At 37.0% G+C, this 22,816-nt stretch overlaps 3 protein-coding genes across 3 annotated transcripts; 1 reads left to right on the top strand and 2 right to left on the bottom strand.

The window, feature by feature from the left end:
• Nucleotides 1-313: 313 nt before the first annotated feature.
• LOC120192602 (zinc finger CCCH domain-containing protein 16-like) lies at nucleotides 314-22,577 on the top strand. The gene is made up of 11 exons (XM_039195354.1): nucleotides 314-324; nucleotides 16,777-16,837; nucleotides 19,251-19,563; nucleotides 19,743-19,825; nucleotides 19,948-20,043; nucleotides 20,437-20,530; nucleotides 21,242-21,459; nucleotides 21,588-21,694; nucleotides 21,774-22,002; nucleotides 22,117-22,189; nucleotides 22,293-22,577. The coding sequence occupies exons 2-11, from the start codon at nucleotides 16,800-16,802 to the stop codon at nucleotides 22,326-22,328; spliced, it is 1,287 nt and encodes a 428-aa protein (XP_039051285.1). The 5' UTR covers nucleotides 314-324; nucleotides 16,777-16,799; the 3' UTR covers nucleotides 22,329-22,577.
• LOC120192603 (transmembrane protein 230-like) lies at nucleotides 9,576-10,236 on the bottom strand. The gene is made up of 2 exons (XM_039195355.1): nucleotides 9,933-10,236; nucleotides 9,576-9,851 (listed from the first exon to the last, which is right to left on the bottom strand). The coding sequence occupies exons 1-2, from the start codon at nucleotides 10,117-10,119 to the stop codon at nucleotides 9,730-9,732; spliced, it is 309 nt and encodes a 102-aa protein (XP_039051286.1). The 5' UTR covers nucleotides 10,120-10,236; the 3' UTR covers nucleotides 9,576-9,729.
• LOC120192600 (glucan endo-1,3-beta-glucosidase 6-like) lies at nucleotides 12,899-15,248 on the bottom strand. Its single transcript, XM_039195351.1, has 2 exons — nucleotides 14,857-15,248; nucleotides 12,899-14,114 (listed from the first exon to the last, which is right to left on the bottom strand). The coding sequence occupies exons 1-2, from the start codon at nucleotides 15,198-15,200 to the stop codon at nucleotides 12,992-12,994; spliced, it is 1,467 nt and encodes a 488-aa protein (XP_039051282.1). The 5' UTR covers nucleotides 15,201-15,248; the 3' UTR covers nucleotides 12,899-12,991.
• Nucleotides 22,578-22,816: the final 239 nt, after the last annotated feature.

Genomic DNA, 22,816 nt, shown 5'->3' with positions numbered 1-22,816 from the left:
GACCACCTCATCCGACTTAGAAGTAGCTCTGGAAGATCTGAACATTAATGACGTGACCACAAAAGATGTTGACAATGAAGACAGATCCGGGACATGCCCTCTGCCACCTGGGTTCGTACCTAGCAGTTGGTCGGTAGAAGAACTACCTGTGGTTTACAAGAATTTTTCAGAGTAATATTCGAACTATCCCTATTTTCCTATACCTGGGGCAATAGGTGATCTTTTGTAAGGGTGAATAAACATTTTGTTTACGTTCAATAAAAGATGCATTTTTTCCCTATGCACATGGCAAACAAATTTTCTTTCATTTCTTTTTTGGAATTTGTTGTATATTTTCTTCATTTTAGCACTACATTTCCATTTTTTCGAATTTGATTCTTGACTATTTCGTGTAGGATATTTCCTCTCTCACACACATATCTTCTTTGTTCCTTCAGGACCCCAGATAATGATAATATAGGCATTGATGATCTTGATCCGAAAGTGGATTTTGAATCGGCTATTTGTCTTAGGGAATTTGATGAATGCGACACTAAAGAGGAGTGTAACTTGCTTACCGAATTGTTGAGAATAGTAGAAAGAGAAGAGAAGCAAATACTACCACATAAGAAGGCTATCAAAATCTTGAATCTGGGCACTGAAGATGACAGAAAGGAGGTTAAAATCGGCACAACTCTCTCGGATGAAGCAAGACAAAACCTGATATTTTACTTCAGGAGTATAGAGATGTGTTCGCCTGGTCATACCAAGACATGCCGGGACTAGACACAGATATGGTAGTTCATAAACTGTCAATTAAGCCAGAGTGCAAACCCGTGCAACAGAAACTGAGAAGGATGCAACCTGAGATGCTCCTTAGAATTAAAGAAGAAGTCCAGAAGCAATTTGATGCTGGTTTTCTTCAAGTGGCTAAGTATCCAGAGTGGGTGGCCAATATAGTGCCAGTTCCGAAGAAAGACGGGAAGGTTCGTATGTGCGTCGATTACCGGGACCTTAACAAGGCGATCCCTAAAGATAACTTTCCTCTGCCTCACATTGACACGTTGGTAGACAATACAACTGGGAACGTTTTCTTTTCATTCATGAATGGATTCTCGGGATATAACCAGATCAAGATGCATCCTGAAGACATGGAGAATACCATGTTCGTTACGATATGGGGAACTTTTTGTTATAAAGTGATGCTCTTCGGTTTGAAGAATGCTGGGGTAACGTATCAGAGAGTTATGGTGACCCTATTCCATGACATAATGCACAAAAAAATTGAAGTTTATGTCGACGACATGATTGTCAAGGCACAAACCGAGAATAAGCATGTCGAGAATCTGAGGAAGCTCTTTCAGAGATTGAGGAAGTTCCAACTGAGATTGAACCCTAACAAGTGCACCTTCGGGGTAACATCCGGGAAACTATTAAGCTTCGTAGTCAGCAGAAAAGGCATCGAAGTCGATCCCGATAAAGTCAAGGCTATCCAAAATCTGCCTTTCCTACGAATACAGAAGGAGGTTCGAGGTTTTCTAGGTAGATTGAATTACATAGCACGGTTCATATCTCAGTTAACCGACAAATATGATCTAATCTTCCGTCTTCTCCGAAAGAACAACCCTGGAACATGGGATGAAAAATGCCAAACTGCATTCGAGAAAGTGAAGGAGTATTTGTCTCACTCTCCTGTCCTGATGTCCCCTATCCCGGGCAAACCTCTGTTCTTGTATATTTCCATATTCGAGAACTCCATGGGGTGTGTCCTAGGTCAACATGATGAATCCGGGAAGAAGGAAAGAGCCATCTACTATTTAAACAAGAAGTTCACCGATTGCGAGGTCAGATATTCTCCTATCGGGAAGGTTTGTTGTGCTTAGTTGGGCTACAAAAAGACTCTGACAATACATGTTGTATCATACCACTTGGCTGATTTCCAAGTTAGATCCCCTTAAGTACATGATGGGTGTACCTGCTCTATCTGGAAGGTTAGCCCGATGGCAGATGCTCTTGTATGAATTTGACATCGAGTACGTGAGCCAGAAAGCAGTCAAAGGGAGTGCCATATCGGAGTTCTTGGCAAGTAGAACCGATGAGAGTTACGAGCCTTTGAACTTTGACTTTCCAGACGAAGAATTGATGGTTATATCCTTAGAAGAATCAAGTACTTCAATGGACAGTTCCTGGAGAATGCATTTCGATGGTGCATCAAATGCATTAGGACATGGCATCGGGGCAATCCTGATCTCTCCAAAAGGAAATCACTACCCATTTACCAATAGACTGAACTTCGATTGCACCAAAACATGGCAGAGTATGAAGCATGTGTCTTGGGAATCCGAGCAGCACTGGGCAAAGCATAAATACCTTGAGGATACGGAGATTCAGCGTTAGTAATCTATCAGCTTCGCGGAGAATGGGAAACCAAGGATACAAAGCTGATGGAATAGGAGACTAATACTGGATCTGCTTGAAGAATTCGATGAAGTCACCTTCCACTACGTGCCTAGAGAAGAAAATCAAATGGCTGACGCTTTAGCTACCTTGGCAGCCGCATTCAAGGCTGGCAGGGAGTCTGAAATGATGCCAATCAACATGCAGTCGTATGAGTACCCGGTTCATTATTACCAAATTGAAGAAGTGAAAGACACTAAGCCTTGGTACTACGACATTCTGCTGTATATTAAGCATCGAAGTTATCCAGAAGAAGTCACTGAAATCGATAAGAGAACCCTTAGAAGGATGACAGCTGGATACGTCCTTGACGGAGATGTCTTATACAAGAAGAGCCATAATCAAGTCCTGTTAAGGTGCGTCGATGCTAAAGAGGTAAAAATGATAGTGGAAGAAGTACATGATGGAGTTTGTGGAGCACATGCAAATGGACATATGATGTCAAGACAAATAATGAGATGCAGATATTTTTGGTCCACACTGAAAAATTATTGCATCAACTATGCTAGAAGATGTCATAAAGGTCATATTTACGGTGATAAAATCAATGTTCCACCTCATCCACTTCATGTAATGACATCGCCCTGGCCTTTCTTAGTGTGGGGCATGGACGTTAACGAACAAATTCATCCGAAGGCTTCGAATGGTCACCGTTTCATTCTCGTAGCGATTGACTATTTCATGAAATGGGTAGAGGCTGCATCATATGCTAGTGTCACTCAGTCCACTATTTACAAGTTCCTGGAAAAAGAAATCATATGTCGGTATGGTCTACCTGAAAGGATCATCACCGATAACGCTACAAACTTGAACAACAAAATGATGAATGCTACTTGTGAACTGTTCAACATAAAACATCACAATTCCACTGCTTACAGACCAAAGATAAACGGAGCAGTAGAAGCAGCAAACAAAAACATTAAGAAGATAGTGGAGAAAACGACTGAAACTTACAAAGACTAGCATGAGAAGTTGCATTTTGCTTTGTTCGCTTATCGAACCTCAGTACGAACCTCGACTGGGGCAACTCCATTTTCACTAGCTTATGGAATGGAAGCAGTGCTACCCATTGAAGTAGAGATTCTGTCACTCCGGGTCTTGACAGAGGTCAAACTGGATGATGCAGAATGGGTACAATCCAGATATGATCAGCTTAACCTGATAGATGAAAAGAGACTGAAAGCCATTCATCATGGTCAAATCTATCAGAAACGAATGATCCGAGCACATGATAAAAAGGTGCGCCCGAGAATATTCCATGAAGGAGATCTGGTACTAAAAAGAATTTGGCCAGTCCAGAAAGATTTTCAAGGAAAATGGACTCCAAATTGGGAATGACCTTATGTCGTGAAAAATGCCTTCTCTGGAGGAGCCCTTGTCCTGGCTGAAATGGACGGACCTGAACTGCCACATCCCATCAACTCGGATGTAGTCAAAAAGTACTTTGCTTAGGATGAAAACCCAAGAGGGCGTCCTAAGTTGAAAAAAGAGAAAAAGATGTTTAGGGTAAAAACCCGAAAGGGCGCCCTAAATTGAAGAAAGAAAAAGAGAAAAAAGAACAAAAGAACAAAAGAAAAAAGAAAAGAAAAATAAGGTGGGTTCAAGATGAAAACCCGCAAAGGGCGTCTTGCAACCAATGATGTGTCCAAATTGAAAACCCGAGAGGGCGATTTGGATATCAGTTCAAGAAATCCAGACATTGGATGCATCCCGGCATCTGAATCTCCTACAAACTCAACAAGTCGGAGAAAGGTTGCACTCTCCAGAATGTTGTCGCATTTTCAAAGATCCCTTGGCAAAGGCTATGTTCAAAGTCACCTGATGGCTTTTTCAGCTCAGAAGTGCCCACCTTATCGAGATCTCATACTTCATCATTTATTCATTTTCCAAAATGTTTGTCATATATTATTTGTTCTTTTTCTCCTTTATGAATAAAAACAATCTTTTTCTCTAAATTAATTCCTTTCGAGCATCTTGAATTGAACTTAAACTCAATGATTTATCTACTTATGCAAAAGATAATCGCGTATTACTGTACAAAGGTACAGGTACCCGGAAGCCGATCGAGGCTCATGCATATACTTGAGATGGTCGAGAAGTAATTCCCGAATCAAGGATAAAAAAACAAAATATGCACATCAGATTTCAACATTTGAAGAATTCAAGACCAGGGATCGGAATTTCAAGATTCCAGACAGGCAACTGGAGATTGAGATTTCTCTCCAGAGCCCCAAGATAACATATGTTGCATATGCATTTTAGGCACACCTAAGAGCATTGCATACATAGCATCACATATATGCATAACTTTTTCAGGTTTTAGCTAGAGTCAATTTCAACTTCGCAACGAAGGATATTGAACTCAAAGTGATACAATTTGCTCGAGAGTAAATTTCAACTTCACGACAAAGGATATCTAGATCGAAGTTAAACTTCACAATAAAGGGGTCATCCACGGTTTCAACTTCACGGCAAAGGGAATCGTGTCCACCCACAACATACAATACTTGGATTTCAACTTCACGGCGAAGGATATTCAAGTCAAGGCTCAACTTCACGACGTCGTGGATTTCAACTCCACGACGGAGGATATCGTACCCACACATCCACGATTTCAACTCCACGACGGAGGATATCGTGCCATTTGAGGCTCAACTTCACGACGAAGGGGCTTCCCAATTTCATAGCCAATTTCAACTTCACAACGAAGGATGTTGGACTCAAGATAGCACAAGCTCAATTTCACAGCGAAGGGGCGGCTGAATGTCAACTTCCCAATTTCAGAGCCAATTTCAACTTCACAACGAAGGATATTGGACTCAAGACAGCACAAGCTCAACTTCACAGCGAAGGGGCGACTGACTGTCAACAAACAATTTCCCAGTTCCAGAACCAATTTCAACTTCAGAGCGGAGAATATTGGACTTGGAACAATACTTGGATTTCAACGTCACGACGAAGGATATCCAATTCCAAGGCTCAACTTCACGACGAGGGGCCATATACAATTCCAACAAAAGGTATCGTACCTCAACAGATCGACCCAACTTCACGACGAAGGATATCGATTTGAGTTCGATTTCAACTTCACGACGAATGATATCGTGCTCAGAAGCTTCCTTTTCAACTCTCCCTCACAACGAGGGAGTCATTTCATGTTTCAATCCAGATTGAAAAACCAGTCTTAATATCGGATTTCAACTCTACGACAGAGGATATTCGATAGGGACAAAATCTGTGTCTTTTAATCTTTGCTCTATTTTCGTTACACGACAATAAGCAAATAGGGGCAGCTGTAGACACATGATTTTTGACATTATATTATATAAATAATATTATTAATCTCGTTTTTATATTTGCAGGCCCGAAACCATGTCACACGTGGCCCAACAACGCACAGTGGTCCAGGCCCAACATACACGCATGCTAGGGTTTCCAGCCCAAGCAGCGCCGCAACAGTCAACCCAGGTTCCCACGCCTCACGTTTATCTCCGAGTTTCATGGCGCACATCTCGCCTCCAACAGCTCTGAAGCGTCCGACGAACGAAACTCGTTCATCATCAACAACCAACAACAAATAGAAGCATTAGAGTTCGATTAGGACTCAATAGTTCTAAAAATAGTCTTTTATGTTGCTATAAATAAGTGTAAATTTGACCTATTGTGGACATTCGAAATACGAAATAACAAGCAAAGTTACTAGCAAATCGCAACCAAAATACTCAGAGCATTTCGAAAGGTTTCTTGCAATATTTCAAAAAAAGGTAAAAAATTCATACCTTTGCGCGTAGTTTCTTCTTATTCTATGCCTTTGCTGTGTTTTGGTTGAAAGGAAACCCAAAAAAAACATTTTCAGCCAATGAACAAGGCGAGTGTTTCAAAACTTTGAAGCTAGATCTACTCCCCGAGGCTCGTTATTTGTTGGAATTTTTTTAATTTTTGAAAAGTTTGGGTTAAAGGCTTTTGAACTGTGAAAAAAAGATTTGAATTTGCTGCCGATGAACAGCGACCGGCGCTGAGGCAATCGGAATCTAGGTTCATGCGAGAACCTAGCTGAGTTCCGCATTTCTACACCATAAAGGGTAAATCCCATTTCGGTCCTCAACGTTTTAAAAACTTCTATTTTGCCCCTAATTTCACTCTGAATTAATCTCTAGTTGTGATTTTATTCTAATTTGGACCGCTCAACTTTTTTTTAGTTCAATTTAACCCTTATATTATTATTTTTAATAATATTATATGTATATTTTTTACTTTGTTATGTATACATATATATTTTTTTAAATATTTCATTTATATACATGTTATAAATATATATGTATTTTTATTTCTTTATCTAAATATTATATCTTATAATTTTATGTATATATATTTCTTTATTATTATTTCTTCGTTACGGTTATATTATATTATTTTTACTTTCTTTTTACCTTTGTGTATATATATTTTTTCTTCTTCCTATATTGTTCATTTACTTTCTTTTTTGCCTTTACCTACTTTTATTACGAGTATTACTTTTACTGTATTTGCATATATTCTATTTATTCTATTCTCTTTGTCTTTATTTTTACTTTTTCTTATATTTTCATTTTACTTATTTTTTTTATCTTTATTATTATTAGTGTTATCATTTTTAGTTTTATCCCTTCTTTTATTTATCTTCTTTATTTCATTCGTTTTTCTATTTTACTTTATTCCCCTTTTATCTAACATGTTTCTTGACTTGTTTAAAGATGATTTCAAATCGATCTGAGGTAAGCCATTTGGATCGTCACTTTACATTTTAATTTAAAGTTACATTTTTCTTAACTGAAGACAACTGGAAATTACGTAGTACCGAAAGGACAGTTCAAATGTGCTAACCCTTCCTTGACTGTAATCAACTCTCGAATCTGACACATCACTGGTAAGACGCAGATCAGGTAAGAAATAAGGTATTCAGTCAACCAATTTACTTTTAAATAAATGTTCGGTGGCGACTCCAATTCCATTTTTCTAAGTCGAAGCCAAATTTCGGAGCCCAGCCGAAAGACGGTTACGACATACCTCATATCGTTGAGTAACAATACCAACCCCTTACACCTCAGTTCGTTAGGAAGGAAAGAAGGATGCAAGGAAAAACCGTTTTAATCTAATGTTGACTGCTGAGCTACATAACAATATGTTCTGTTTCCACTTCAACCATTAGATTATAGCATTTTCATTCCTCTTTCTTCATACCAAGCAGAGCCTTAATGTCAATTGGTTTTCTTAGTAGATATAACAGTCCATTTGCATCCAAAAATATAGGTAAGGCAAACGCAGGTCAACATGTCTACCCAAAGGTCAAGATAAATTGAAAGAAACATTAAAAAAATATAAATGAAGAAACTTCATATGTTAACAGAATTGCCAAATTAATCGTTATCTTTTCATCGTAGGGCGCAGTATTCCCTACTCAAAATCTCCTATTTGAGTGGGAAATCCCTTGTTTAGATGCTTAGCGGCCCAACTTGCTTTTTCCGGCTTAGCTTTAAATATTGGTCAATATGGTCTGACTAGTTTCTAATAATTGTACACCTCTTGCAACCTGCATGGGAATGATTTTCACTAGTTTGAACAGAAACTGACATGCTTTATGTGCAAAACTGTTCTCAAGCCCTTGTGTTGCATGCCAAGAACCATTTACTGTTAACCATTTTGTTAAAAATATATGTATAACTTAATCCCAGCTTCCACCATTACCATAAATCCCAAAACAAGTTCTGCATCAGCCAATTTCAATCACAGTAAAAGCCTTAATGTCTCTTGTTCACAAAACCTGATATGTATTTTGACTTTGACTTTTCACCCTAGCATGGCTCTTCTCATTTTCCAACTATATCTAGCGTTTTTAGCACCATCCTCGTTCAATTAGTTAATCCTTGTTAAATTGCAAATAAGGATAATATAAGAGCATATAAGCCGAAACCAACCTAGTTCACCTTTCCTCTTGTTATTTGCATATGTTAATCTCACCATATTTCCAAATTTTGAATGTGCTCCTTTTGCATGTGACAATCAATCAATCCCTAACCAACTCTTTCAAACAGTAGAATTACTAAGCTGTCTTCAATACATACAGCTTCCATATTTCTAATGGCGAGCCCTTGAACTATTCAACAATCTTCTCATTAGTTATCTACTTATCACCATTCCCCAAATCTATAACTACAATTTTGTTGCAGCATTCACTGATTACAGATTTGCATTTATAATCCCTTGTTCATCCTGAACTACTATACTTTCATGGCTGTCTTTTCATTTGTGAAGCATATGATAGGACAAAGGTCAACTCGCCTCATACCAATGTCAAAGAGGAGCAGGCTACCAACACAGTGAAATAAGTAGAGGATATGCCAGGACACAGTCAGAAAAATGAAAACCAAATTAGAGACAATCCTGACGAGGTCAAGACATGCATGGACAGAGGAGGGGCATGATCTTGTGAACCTTGAGTCTAAAAACTGGGTGAACAGTGGAGAAAGAAACTTAGTGCTTCAGTCTGATGCGTTACAAGGTGGGTGTCTCATAATCAAGTGTCGTTAAAAAAGATGTTAGCGGTGGTCCCTCCTCTCACACACACACATATATCTTCACAATCTTCACCTTTCTATACTATTGTTAACTAGTGCAACTTTTACCATGGACCCATCGATAGTTCCTGGATCACAGTCAATCCTGATACTAGTCACAATCTACGTATGCCCCAAGAACCTATTAAGAATACTACAGTCAGGAACTACCTCATTCGCCAAGAATACTACCTCTAATAAACCCTAGTCTACAAATACATAATTACAAAGGCTTCTGCACATTCACATTCACACAATCACAAGTCATACAGCAGCGGTAACAAAACAGGCCAAAAGTGACAAATGTACTGCCTAATTATATGCACCAATTCCACAGGAAAAGCAAATACAACCCTTCAAAATCTCTCCATCTATTCTTTCAAACAATGATAACCTCAGTTAATAACATATACAAAAGCTATTAATGCAAGAAAAGATTTCTTCAAATGCACGAGATAAATACAACATAAGGTAATAATTTGTAGGTTTAAGAAACCGTAAATAGTAATATTAGTTAATATGTCATAGAACAGCCATAACAAACACGACTACTGATGACAATTGCACTATATAACAAATAACATACAAAGTGAAGTCAACAACAGAACCATGGAATCCGTAGAAACGAAATATTCAAAACAAAGTAAATATATGAAAGGGGATCTGTACACAAGGCGGAGCGGGAGAAGGAGAATTGGCTCTAGACAGGGGGGATGTTAGAGAAGGAGAAGCCTTTGTATCCCTTATACGCATAATACGCAATCCTCGTATAATAGAATCCCGGAATGAACAATATGGATCCGAGTATCGCGAAGAAAAGCCCTAAAGGAAACAATAAAACCCAGAAATCAGCTAATCGAATCTACATAGAATAAAGCTTTTATTCAGAGTTGAAGAGAGAACCATGAGCTCGGTCACCGCCGACTCTGTTGACGGCCATGAAGATGCCGAAGATGATCCCGAGGGTGCCGAAGAAAAGAAGAGCGACGGCGAGGCCGATCTCCTTGTAGGGAGGGCGATTGTTAATGGCGTGGGGATTGTCCATCATGATATCCTCGTCGGATATCGAGAAGGCGTGTTCTACGTACATTGTTTCACTTCAATGTCCTATGGAATTGGATTTGAGGAGATGAATTTGGGGTTTTGGAGGAATTTCTGAGCTGACTAAGATCAGGAAAAGGACAAAAGTCAAAAAGATGAAACAAAATTGGGCATCCTCATTCTTACCATTTACCGTCGGCTACTCGCCTTCTTCGTTGCTTATGTTTCTTGCAAGTCTACATTTTACAACATTTTACAACATTTTAATAGTGTAAATTACAACCCAATCACTTTCACTTTAATTTTACTCACTTTTAATTACTAAATTTAAAAATATTACGTTTTGGTCATTTATGTGGTAATTTTAGCAGAATAATAGTGTAATTTTATTTTCTCAACTAGAATAACAGGAACAATGTATGAGAAAGGATACCAGATTACATAACGTTTACACGAAAATAACAAGATTATAAGACGTTTTCTTCTTTAAGAGGACATCTTTTACAATTATAGATCTGGTATTTTAAAGCTAGACGAAGAAGAAAATGATTTTCTAGGTTCCTCGAGACTTGATTTTTCGAAGTCATGCAGAGAAAAAATAAAATCAGAAACTTCAAAGATCGATATCAGATTAAATTATGCAGCCCAACAATAGACTTTGAAAGATACCATATAATCTTATCTTCTTTATAAAATAGTCGAATAGTTTAATCGACTTCCCCTTCCACTATTCATTTTACTATATATGGGAAATAATCTTTCAAGACACTATAGAGGAAATTGTTTCCCCCATGCCACTATTTGGGCAATTTTGCCCATCTACGTTGTAGTCCCATAAGTCTGATGATATGTCATGTTTGTAAAAAAGTTTCATTTCCTTAAACTTCTAAAGATATATTTTTCATCCTGTTCCAAACAAAACTCTGTCAAAACCCTGGAATGAGCTATGAAAATACAAGTTCCTCACCTGTGCTTTTCTTTCATCTGTTTCACAGAATCGGCTAAATCATGACTCTGTAGTTCCTCTGAGTCTTGGAACTTTAAAAACCCATCTTCTCCATTCCCAATCATATAAAGTTTTCCACTGTTACTTCATAACCTTGTTAATCTATCAGAGTGATGTCATTTTGGATAAATTAGGGTTGGTCAAAAGAACAGAAGAACAACCAAAAGAACACTTTGAGAGCAATATATGCTTATATGCAGCAATACACACACAATGGAACACCTAAAATAATCAAAGGAGCAAGACCAAACCACTGCCACTACCACATGTGAAACTTGTATTTGCATTTCTATTGATGAACTATAGGCAGAAAAGCATTCACCAAAAGCTACATTAACCCTCAAACACTTTTGAAATAATCAGATGGGGAATACCTCCCAACACAATAAGAAAGAAGAAATTAGCTGCTAGACAATAGCTTCTAATAAATAACACTGGAGAGCTGCTAGTGAGTTGATTCATCATTATTGATTACCACTAGTTTGAGGGAAGGAGGTAGAATCACAGTAATAAAAACAAAGGCAGAGAGTTCAAATGCTCAAATGAATTACATTTCAAAATAGCATCTAAAAGAGCACCTATATTCTCTCAAATTCAGATTGTTTCAAATAAATGTAGCCAGAAATCCAGTCGTACAAAAAATTTGAGATGGGTTATCTTAATTAGCCCCCACAAAAAAAAAAACACCATGTGTATTGTGTATAACTCATTTGATCCCTAAAAACACCATGAGTTCTGATCTGATAGTATCTGTTATATCCATAGCTGATTCTTTGCACTGAATATCCATAGATTCTGACTGAGAGAGTTTTTCTTTTTTAATAGAATAAAAAATAAACTTTCAAAAGTGATCAAAATGTAATTTCTATAAAATAGATGACCAAAAGTAAATAGTATTAAAATAAAAGTGATTATTCTTATAGTTTCCCTTTCGTTTTTATTTAAAATTTTGAATAACTACCTATTTGGTCATCCAACTATGGTCGTATTTTTGTTTTGATCACCCAGCTTTATTTTTAAAAAATATATTACGTTTTAATTCTTTACTATAATGGATTGAGGTAGAGTTAGATTCCTTCTAGGCCTACTGTTTACGATCCGATGATAGTTCGGCAAAATCGATAATTATAGCATCCGGTGATAGCTTACTTTCAACAATTATCTGATTTTGATCCCTGAAGCAAAGCTTACGTTCTCTAACTGGTTTATTCAACTCGTTCCAAGAAATTTTCCGGTGGATATCTCATTCGACATCGATCTTTGGAAGCACGCTAGAATTTCATTTTCCATATGTTTGGTAAACTTTATTCATCTTGATTTGTTTGTTGAATCGGAATGTCAAAATTCAGATATAAGGGATGGAGCCTTACTCTGTAAGTTAATTCCTTTCTACGTTTGATGAAATTCGATGGTTTGTTTCTCCTACCATGACTTGCTTTAATTATAAGAAAGAAGTTCATGAAACTTACACGTTCTTATCATGTTTTAATTTGATTTAAACTTATTTTAATGATCAAATGAGTTTAATTTATCGATTCGATGTTACATACAATGTATGTCCACACTGTAGATAACTTATAAAAGAAGTTATAAAACAGGCAAAATGGATGAGGGCAGCACGTCGGTCTATGCAACGGGTGATAAGACTAGCGCCGAAGTGCATATCGACGACCTGAAGGATCTTGAAAGTACCATTCTGGCGGAACCGAAGAGAAAGATGGGGCCGGCCATTTCTTGATGCGAACTGGGCGGTCGTCGAGAAGTAAATTGGTGTGGATGAAGTAGCGGATGGCGTAGATAAAAAGAAGTAATAAAGCAACAAGTCAAATAACATGCTTTACAGATTCAAAGTTAATTAGCTTCAAAGTGCAACATTAGTACCATTTATCTCACAGGATTCCAGTCCTACGAATTTTCATAGAACCAACAGCAAAATGAGGACAAGAAAAGAAATCATTCCCGATGGCTTCTGTACATACCCGAATCTCCGTTCAGCGGATCCGTTATAGGGCTGGATCATTATATTGAATTTGCAATTTCCAACCGTGGGAGTAGGATCGGTTTTTACGATCACTGAAACATTCGGAAATTTGCAGGCTTCATCGAGCTGATTATTCTGTTGAAAGTAGCTGTTGAAGGCATAAGAAATGTTCCCCCTAGAATCGAGATCCCCGCAAGATGTACCGTAACCAAGGCTAGTGCAGTCAGCAGACGAGCATGCATAGTCCACGCTTGGTGCCACCGATGGATCGTCGAGTCTGGCAGAAGGGTTCATCACACACCACTTCTTCTGCAAGTATTGTACACCATTTGCACGAACTAAAGCTCCTGAGTTTGTAGTACCAAGGTTCAGAGGGTATTTGGGAAGCCCATCATAAGTAAAAATCCCCCAATGGCGTTCGAAATTTCCCGGAGCAATGCTTTTAGCATCCTCATCGATCAAGCTAAATAAATATGCATCTATTGGTCCAGGTCTCATTGGGGTTCCTCTCCCACCTGAAATGTGAGACATTAAACCTTGATTGAACCGTCGAGCATACTCTATGTTAGCGTTCCGGTTTCCATCAGTGGGCCATCCAATCTCCCCAACTATGATGGGCAGATCTGAAAATCCATTCCTTTGTAACGCGCGTGCAAGGGTATCGAGGTTAGCATCAAACATGTTGGTATACGATGTCCCGCCATCATTTATCGGCGATGCATTGCCATCAAAGAATGCATACTCAACCGGGAAGTTGGGTTCAGCGTAGAGGCTTATAAAAGGATAGATGTTCACGGTGAAAGGAGCAGAACTAACACTCAAGAAGTTGACGATTGTAAGCATGACCTCATGGATGTCAGCACGGAAGTCCCCATCGGACGGCAAGCCGCTTGAACTTGCATAAACATCAGCATTTTGGGGAACAGTGACTTTTACTTGGTTGTTATGGCCGGCTTTGACCAGTGCAGCCTGGATGTTCCGAAGAGCAGGGAAGGTTATTTCAAGGTAGCTTCCATTATATGTCTCCAAGAAAGGTTCATTACCGACAGCTACATATCTGTAGGGTAGAAATGACAAAACAATGTAATCGGAACTAAAGAACGAAACCTGGCAATTCTAGAATATGCTGAAATTTATGTTGTGATTCGACATCTTAGATATGTTTGTCGGAATTTGCAAACGCGTGCAATAATCCATACCAAATTTTACAGTCAATTGCTTTGTCTTGTACATAAAATACCTAACAGGTTCAAGACAAAAAAGATCAATGTCAACTCATATAAGTCAGTGGAAAGCAAACTATAAGCAAAGACGAATTTTTGGGATTGCAGGGATGGAGATAAAAACAAGCTAAAAACACCAATGTATCCAGATTAAAACCAGCCACAGCTGAAGTTACCATATGAATTATGTCTTCAAAAACTAGACGTGCCTATAGGTAAGGGGCCATTTTCCAGAGATGAACAAGCCTTTTATGAATGTTTAAACTATGGCTAAATTACCAAACACAAGCTATTGAACTAGTTTACCATGGTTAAATGATCCCCTATACATTTATTCTATGCAAATAAGCCCCATATCTTTTGATTTGTACCTATTTTAGGCCTTATTAGCTTATTCTATCAAAATAAACCCCTTCCTTTATTCTTTATCCTTTGGTAGTTGATCAAGTAGCAAAAGCAGAGTTTCAAAGAACACAAGGATATTATCCACAACATTGTAATCTAAGCTTAAACAATAACATGGTAGGAACTGAGAATGAAGAAATAGAAAAAAGAAAAAAAAAACAGAAAGCAGACCTGATGTTGACATTATTGGAAGTGATGTGTTGGGTGACATTTTTTGCAACCCATTTCTCAGCAGCCTTCATGCTGCCACTCAGGGTAGCAAGCATGTCATTTGGGATTCCAACCATGACCTCAATCCCAGTGTTACCCAGAGCCTTAAGTGTATCATATTCTGCATCAAAAGGTTTCACTCTTTGAAACCCATTTTCCTTCAGCAACCTTACAATGGTGTCTGGGGGCAGAGGGTGAGTTGACTGAGTTCCCCAGTTCACCCCAATTCCACCCACACTCCACATCACTATAAACAAACATGCCAACCCAATATTAACTCTACTTTGTACTGAAACCCACCCCATAGTACTAGTCTCGGCTCCTTTGCAGCTATTTTCCACCTTTTAACAACTCATAGTACTAAAAAGTGGTTCTAAAAGTTTTGGTCTGAGGCCTATAATTAGCATAAACCTTCACCAAAAGAAACTCATATCAGAAAAAAGCAGATAAATGAAGTAAAAAATCAAATTACTGATAGGGAAGAGCAAGGAATAGAATGGAGATACTAGTTAACAAAAAGGAAAACAAAGACTAGTAGCATCAGTCAAAAAGAACCCAGATTCATATAAGATATCAGTACAAAGGAAACCAATAAAGCGGAGAGGAAATACATGAAAAAAGTTGGCTTACAAAAAGAAAGGAACATGAAAAAAAAGGCAAGGATCCGTCTTTACATCCGTTGGAGTGCGAACTGAGTAAGAATCTAAGCCTCCACCACCACCGCCGGCCCCTCCTCTAAAAGGTGAAACGCTGTAAAGTAAAGGATTGAGGCAAAAGCTAAGCTGTGAGTGGAGAGTGTGGGGGGAGTGGAACCTACATATACGTGACACGTGGAATGTCAGACAACGGGGAGAACCAAGACCAAAAATGTCATCTTTTGCGAGTTACAAATTACAGTACAAAACAACATCATTGCAAAAAGTATTGGTTTTTGGGCAGCTCTGGTTTGACCGGAGACATGACGGTCGTTAGTTGCAGTGTTAAGACAGCTAAAACTATGCCAAGTTAGGATTGAGCAGGGTACAGCGGCAGACGGCAGTGCTTTTTTTGTTGTTGCTTATGTGGACCTATTGAATTCTACTTTTTCTATTTCAGCATTGCGTTGCATGCACGCACGTGTACAACAATCGACAATCATTGCAGCTTTATACAAACAATCCTCTCCAGTTCACATTCATTTGACATCCAAAATATATCCAGTTTGATTAAGGTATATTAGAATTTATTATATCTAAAATATTTATTTAATCCCTTTATTAAAAAAATATTTAACTTTTTATACGTTTGCAAGTATATATTTTATTTTAAAATTATAATTTATCAACTTTAATATTTTGATTTAAATATTTCTTAAGCCTTGTTAATTTTAAAAGCTGAGTAAATTAATTATTCTTAAAAAGGAAAGTAATTTATTTAATATTTTTTTTATTTTTGGTTATATATATTTTTAGGATGATTTTTTTCATAAATTTCATGAAATGAAGATTTTTTTCAGTTAATATAAAAACCATCATAATTCTTTAAATATTTTTCCATGAACATTATTTTTTATTTTTTAAAAAAATACACTATTTTTTTAAATTTATTAAAAAATTATTTAAAATAAAAATTAGATTTATCCATAGATAGATATTAACTTGATTTGATTAGTATCGTATAATTTGAGTAAAAACTCTTTTAATTTTAATTCGAATTCAAATATAAATGAAATAAGTTTTAGTTTTTATTGAAATTTAATTATAAAAATATTTTTTTAATATTTGGAACGGTGGACAGGCCATTTAAACAAATTTGAACAAGTCGGGCTCTGAAAATTGGACCGCGGCCGGCCCGACTCGAGCCATGTACAGTACAGCGTTAAATTTAACCGCAAAAATAGAGTAGGTACCTAAGAACACTTTCAAATGAAGAAAGAGCCTTGCAGGAACTTTCAGCGCGGCAGGTACCCCTTCTTCTTCTTCTTCAGTTCTTCTCTGTTGTCTCGCCTGCTCAATGTTTCGTATAAACTGGGTATTTGGTGATCATTAGAACAATATCCCTCCAGGATAATTATCGAATCTTTTGGAATCTCTTCTTCCCCTTCCATCTTAGTTTAAAGAGACTGACAAACGGGGCCGTGGCTGGGGTCGCAAACCCAAAAAAAATATATATATATATATATATAATGGCGTTTTATCAATAAACGCTTACGACGTTTTTTAATAAAAATGTCACGACTTTATTGATAGAACGTCATTATAGAGAAAACGCCACCCTGCTGACAAAACACTATTTCTGGATTTTATAGGATAGGCCACTGTGCTCAGATTTCAAATAAGTTCATTGTGAATGGTAGCCTTAGGTTTAGGTTCAAATTCAGACACAATTGGTTCTATAAAGAAACAGACTGCTCTCAACTTTCAGTAAATAAGGGGAAAAACAATGAGTTTCTGGGGAAATAAATGCACAGCGGCGAGACTTTGATTAACTTCCATAATGAATCTTTGGGTTCTTTTTCTTTTCATTTTAGCCTAAATCCAGTTGAACATAGTCGCTTAAAATGTTTCTTTGAACTCGTCCTTTAGTCAAAGCTTGAAGCTGAATATTTGCGATCTGTCTAACAAACTGAAGTGAAGGACAAAATTTGGGTCAATTAGACAACAAGGGAATGAGTAATATGATGGCAATTTAAAATAATCACTCCCGTATTTATTGTTGCATCTATTGCCCTTCTCGTGTAATATTTTCCCTTAATTTCAATGGAAAGTTTGACATCTTAACACACTGCCAATACACTTTTGAATTCCATTCATCCTGCTCGAATGTATGCGTGACATCTCTTTTGATGAATGATTGATTCGAGATATTGGGAATGCTACTTTGCGGTATGAGTAAGTAAATATTAATAGTTTAAACTCCTCTCTTTTCCAAGGTCCAATCAAGATTTCTCTAGCGACTCTCATAAGTTTTTCTCTTTTACTGAATTAATGAATATCATGCGCATCTGTTTGGTTATTGTGAGATATCACTTTGAAACCTGGCACAATTGGTTTGTTCTTATAATACTATTCTGATTCTTTGATCTTTTTTCACCCGAAATTTCATCATATGTCTGTTCACTTATATCTCAATTAAGTAGCACTATTTTATATGTTTGCTTTGTTCTTGTTCAGAGGTCTTAATCTGAGCATTCTTTGCTCATCTGACGTCTTTTGAGTTCTTGGAACCCTATCAAACAGTGTTTCTAAGCCAAGATGAGCATCATAAACTTCGTTCTAAAATCTTGAGAAAACTGTGCATTTATTGTCTACTTTTATAGCTTAGCTATTATCATCAAAGCATATAACAAAACGATGAAACTGTCATCATCAACTGAAAGTTTAAAACCATATTTGTTAAGTTTTTTGCAGTTTTCTTCCACGTGAATTTTTCTTCCATCTAACTGGTTTTGCCATCTACTTATAAAATCTGGGACAGTCTTCCTCCCATGTATGTAGAAACATAGCACGAAAGATCGTCACTCATGGTATGCTTGGTTAGCCTCCGAAGTATGACTTTTTATAGGAGAATAAATGGAAACCTCTTTTAGCGATCACTTATCCATTAAATGAAAAAATTGAAAATTTAGGGGCTAATTTTAGTTTAAATTTATAATCAAGAATAGAGCTTATTACAATATTTTGACTTCCTCATTTTTTTTTTGATAGGAATTGAAGGTCTCATTAAAAAACCCCCTCTTGATTAAGGAACTCAGAATGAGTTTCTTCATCAGAGGAAGGAGGAAAAGAGTGCCTTATACTACATTAATGAAATACATAAGATTACAACATGAAGATAAGTCCCTTACAAAAACTCCTAAAAACCCAAAATAAAATACCCTAAAACACACTGAAATTATCCAATGGCAGATTTAGCCAACCCATCAGCCTCTATATTGGCTGTCCTAGCGATCCATCTAATAACACCCTCAACATCTTTAAGCTTAACAGCTATATCCCTGACAATGAAGACAAAAAAAATGAGGACACAACGTTGCATTCCTAATCCAATCAACTGCTAGTTCTAAAACCATTTATCCCTTCTAACCTACATATTGACCAAAATACCTCGACTCCTAACTATGCACTTGATATATTTAATTATAAATACAAAAAGATCTCTTTCTAATAGTTCACCTGAATCAATAAGTTTGTGGGTTCTTATACTTAATTTATTATCATTTAATTTCTTAGCATTTGTTTTCTGCATAAAAGTATCTTGATGAAGTATTAATTTCTGAATTTATCTAATCATTGTCTCAATATATCATGTGTCTAAATTGTTGATCACTATAATATTCCTCACCAACTCCTTAATCTTGACCTTCCTTCCTACAGCTGTCAGTATGGTGAAAGGTGCAAATTTCTTCATGTGACTCCGCAACAGTCAAAGTCTAATGCATTTGGATTTGGCACTCAATCCAATTCAAACCAACAACAAAAGCCAAATCCTTTTGGTTTTGGAGTCCAGAATAATGCTCAGTCAAAAGGGGCCAACGATTTTGGAAAGCCAAAGTCTAATGCATTCGGATTTGGCACTCAATCCAATTCAAACCAACAACAAAAGCCAAATCCTTTTGGTTTTGGTGTCCAGAATAATGCTCAGTCAAAAGGGGCCAACGATTTTGGAAATAAACAGACCCAGTTTAAGGTTAAATTTGTATATAACAATCTGACTCACAATGTAGTTGCTTTGATTTATGATGTCATTCTGGCTTTTCTTTTTAAAATCAAACTCTGGAAGGTCCTGGATATCCTTTGCTTCTGTTAATGGGTATCCTAATTTTATCTTCTTCTTTTCTTATCATATTGTAATATACTTTTCCTCAGAATACATGGACCCGATCTTCTTCCAGCAGTGGCGCCCCTTCATCACGGCAGCCTGATAATCAGGCACAGGCAACAAACCATAGGTGAGTAGCAAGGAGGGGTTTTTTCATTTCTCTTGGCTGCTGTGTAGCTTCAGAATAATTTGTGTCGTCTTCATTAGTTGAGTTCTACACCTGACAAAATGTGAAACTTTTGGATGCAACAGATGCAATGATCCTGACTCCTGCAAACGCATTATTGCTGAAGATTTTGAGCATGAAAGACCCCTTTGGAAGCTTACATGCTACAGCCATTGGAAAAAGTATGTTTTATCACCTAAATGGTCTACAGGTCTTTCAAAGGGTTTTATAATATTTGTTGCAAAGAGTATTTTTTTAATTTTAAGATCAAAACATCCTCCCAAGAACTGGGTAGAAAGAATAGTTTTATAGTTCAGGTGTTTTAGGCTTCTGGAAATAATTTCATAAAAGATTTCACTTTTTGTTACATTAAGTTTATGGCCTTGAACACATTTAATCATCTTTGGTCTAGGAAATATGTCATTGTCAAAATTCTGAACTTATTGGCTAGTACAGCCTAGACCAATTTTTCTAACCAATTGGCTTTCAGGTGGTAGATATATTTTATTCTTGTAATTATGAGAATGGTACTGGAAAATTAATGTGGTCCAAACTTTGAATTCTTTTGTTTTTAGTTCCCCTTGCGACATTGTTGGTGATGTCAGCTATGAAGAATTGCGGGCAGCAGCATATGATGATGCAAAACGTGGTTTACACTTGCAATCAATTGTGAGGGGATTTTGAATACTTTACTATCTAGATTTACAGTCGCATGTTAATCATATCTACATGCTCACCTTAGCATATATCCGTGATTTCATTTTTAATCTTTACTTTAGAATTATTTTGACATAGGCATATACTTTTGGCTATTTCTGTTATTTTGTTGTAGCTTGGGTGAGAAAGTAAGAAACCTACAACCAAAGGTCAAATAGATCCAGAGAACAGATGAACAAATGACAAAATCAGTTGCAGACATTGTTTCCTTGAATTTCTTGCAAAGATGGCTGAAATACTGTTTTATATGGGGCTTAAACCTTAGGAACTAGGAATTGGCTCGCTAAATCTGAAGTTTGTTTCAACGGAATGTACTTTTACCTTGGATACACATAAATACTCACATATAGACTGATAGATTAGAGAATTTCATAATAGATTTTCTTTGCTAGCCTTGAAAGAATTTCTATGGCTACTTATACGACAATTTTACTCTTAATTAGTGAACAGATCTTGATGTCTTACCATCAAGTTGTTCTTTTCATGCCAAACATTTCTTTGTATTTGTTGTCAGTGTATTTCTGCTCTCCAAAGTGCAAAGAATTTCAAGTTTCTGTCTTCCATCAATTTTAAACATTGTTATGAAAATTATTTTCATATCATAATACCATGTGATGCTAATTAGTGACCGGAACTTACTGATTGGACCAATTATTATCACAGATTGAGCGAGAGAGGAATTTACTCAGTGCAAAGTTAGCAGAGTTTGAAAATCTTCTTCGTAATCCCTATAAGGGACCAGCTGGATCTAGTCCGGCACAACAAATCCCATTTCCGGGGGCCACTCCAGCTGGATTTTCTCCCACTCAAAACAATGTAGGTCCTTCAGTCTCCAGTTTTAGTCAGCTGGGAGCTTCGCTTAATACAGGATTCTCACAGGGGTAAGAATGATACCTATAATAAAAAATATTTTATCTCGTCTTTTCTTGGTTTGTATCTATGACTGAAAATCCCAGACCCCAAGTTTGGCCCTCAGGATTTTATAACCTTGCAAAGAACATTTTCTCAGGCCTTCTGTACATTCCAATAACACCTTTGGTCAACCAACTTCATTCTCAAATTCATCTCAATCCCCAAATGTATTTGCAGCGAACAATGTTTCATCGGCCAATGCCTGTAAGTTTCAAGATTTACCATTTGCACTATTCATGTGCATTTAATATGCATGCTTCTCATTTCAGTATTGACATAACAGATTCATTCGGTAACCAACATCCCAACCAGTCGGTAGCAGCTTCCTTCCCTGCAAACATGGCTAACTTCAGCAACAGTAGTGCCATTAATCCTGCTATTAACCAATTTTCTGCAGCGGCATTACCAACTCAAAACCTGAGTTCATCCAGCAGCCAGTCTCCTGCTGTCTTTAACATCCCACTCCCAAATTCTAAAGCAGATGGACAAGCAACTACGGATGTTCAGTTAGGGTATGTTAATGCAGAAATCTCTCCCTTGGGAAACAAAATCTTTTTCTAACCTGTTGTATTTTATTTTTTGGTATCAGTTAGAAAAATGCTTATTCTTATTTCCGAATGCGACAGAAATAATTTGATGACGAAGGTTGTTTCTGGGGATTCAAGTATTTGGTTAAAAGAGAAATGGACTCCTGGAGAGGTAAATGATGCTTCTGCTAATTTATTTCACTTACTGCAGTCCGCAGCAAAAATGGCGATACGAATTCCATTAGATATTGATTGTTTTGTTTCTGGCATTCTAGATCCCTGAAGAAGCTCCTCCAGATGCCTATGTTTAGCAGGGATTCTTGTCAGTTTATATACATGTTATGCAGGCATCATCTGCTGTTACCATCTGATCTGAATGGCTTGATCTATCAATTGATCCATATGGTGAAATTTCTCTTTTTAGAAAGAAACTAATATGTATGAACTGTAAAACATATGATTGTATTCTTAAATTCTAATTGATTTTGTGTGTAACATTCCCTGAGCTGACTGCACAAGTAGTTGCCTAGGCCAAAATTCAAGCTAAATGGTTTCTATGATTGAGAACTGCCCTATAAAAACTTGAAGATAAGGACGCCACACCTCATCAATTCTAGCAGATACTTTATTTCCTAGTTTGATATCAAACCCTAATTTTAGTGGTAAATTATTTGCCTGAAGGACACTACTAAATGCTTTGAAGTAGGGATGAGTATTCGATTAAGTTAACCGAATTTTTTTTGGATTAGTTAAGTTATTTAGTCTTATTTTATTATTTAAAATTTATTTTAAAAAAATC

Source organism: Hibiscus syriacus, unplaced genomic scaffold (assembly GCF_006381635.1).
Source record: "Hibiscus syriacus cultivar Baekdansim isolate YM2019G1 unplaced genomic scaffold, ASM638163v2 tig00116976_pilon, whole genome shotgun sequence".
Lineage (NCBI taxonomy): Eukaryota > Viridiplantae > Streptophyta > Magnoliopsida > Malvales > Malvaceae > Hibiscus > Hibiscus syriacus.
Note: the sequence above shows the minus strand (reverse complement) of the source record. Positions and strands in the feature narration are given on the sequence as shown.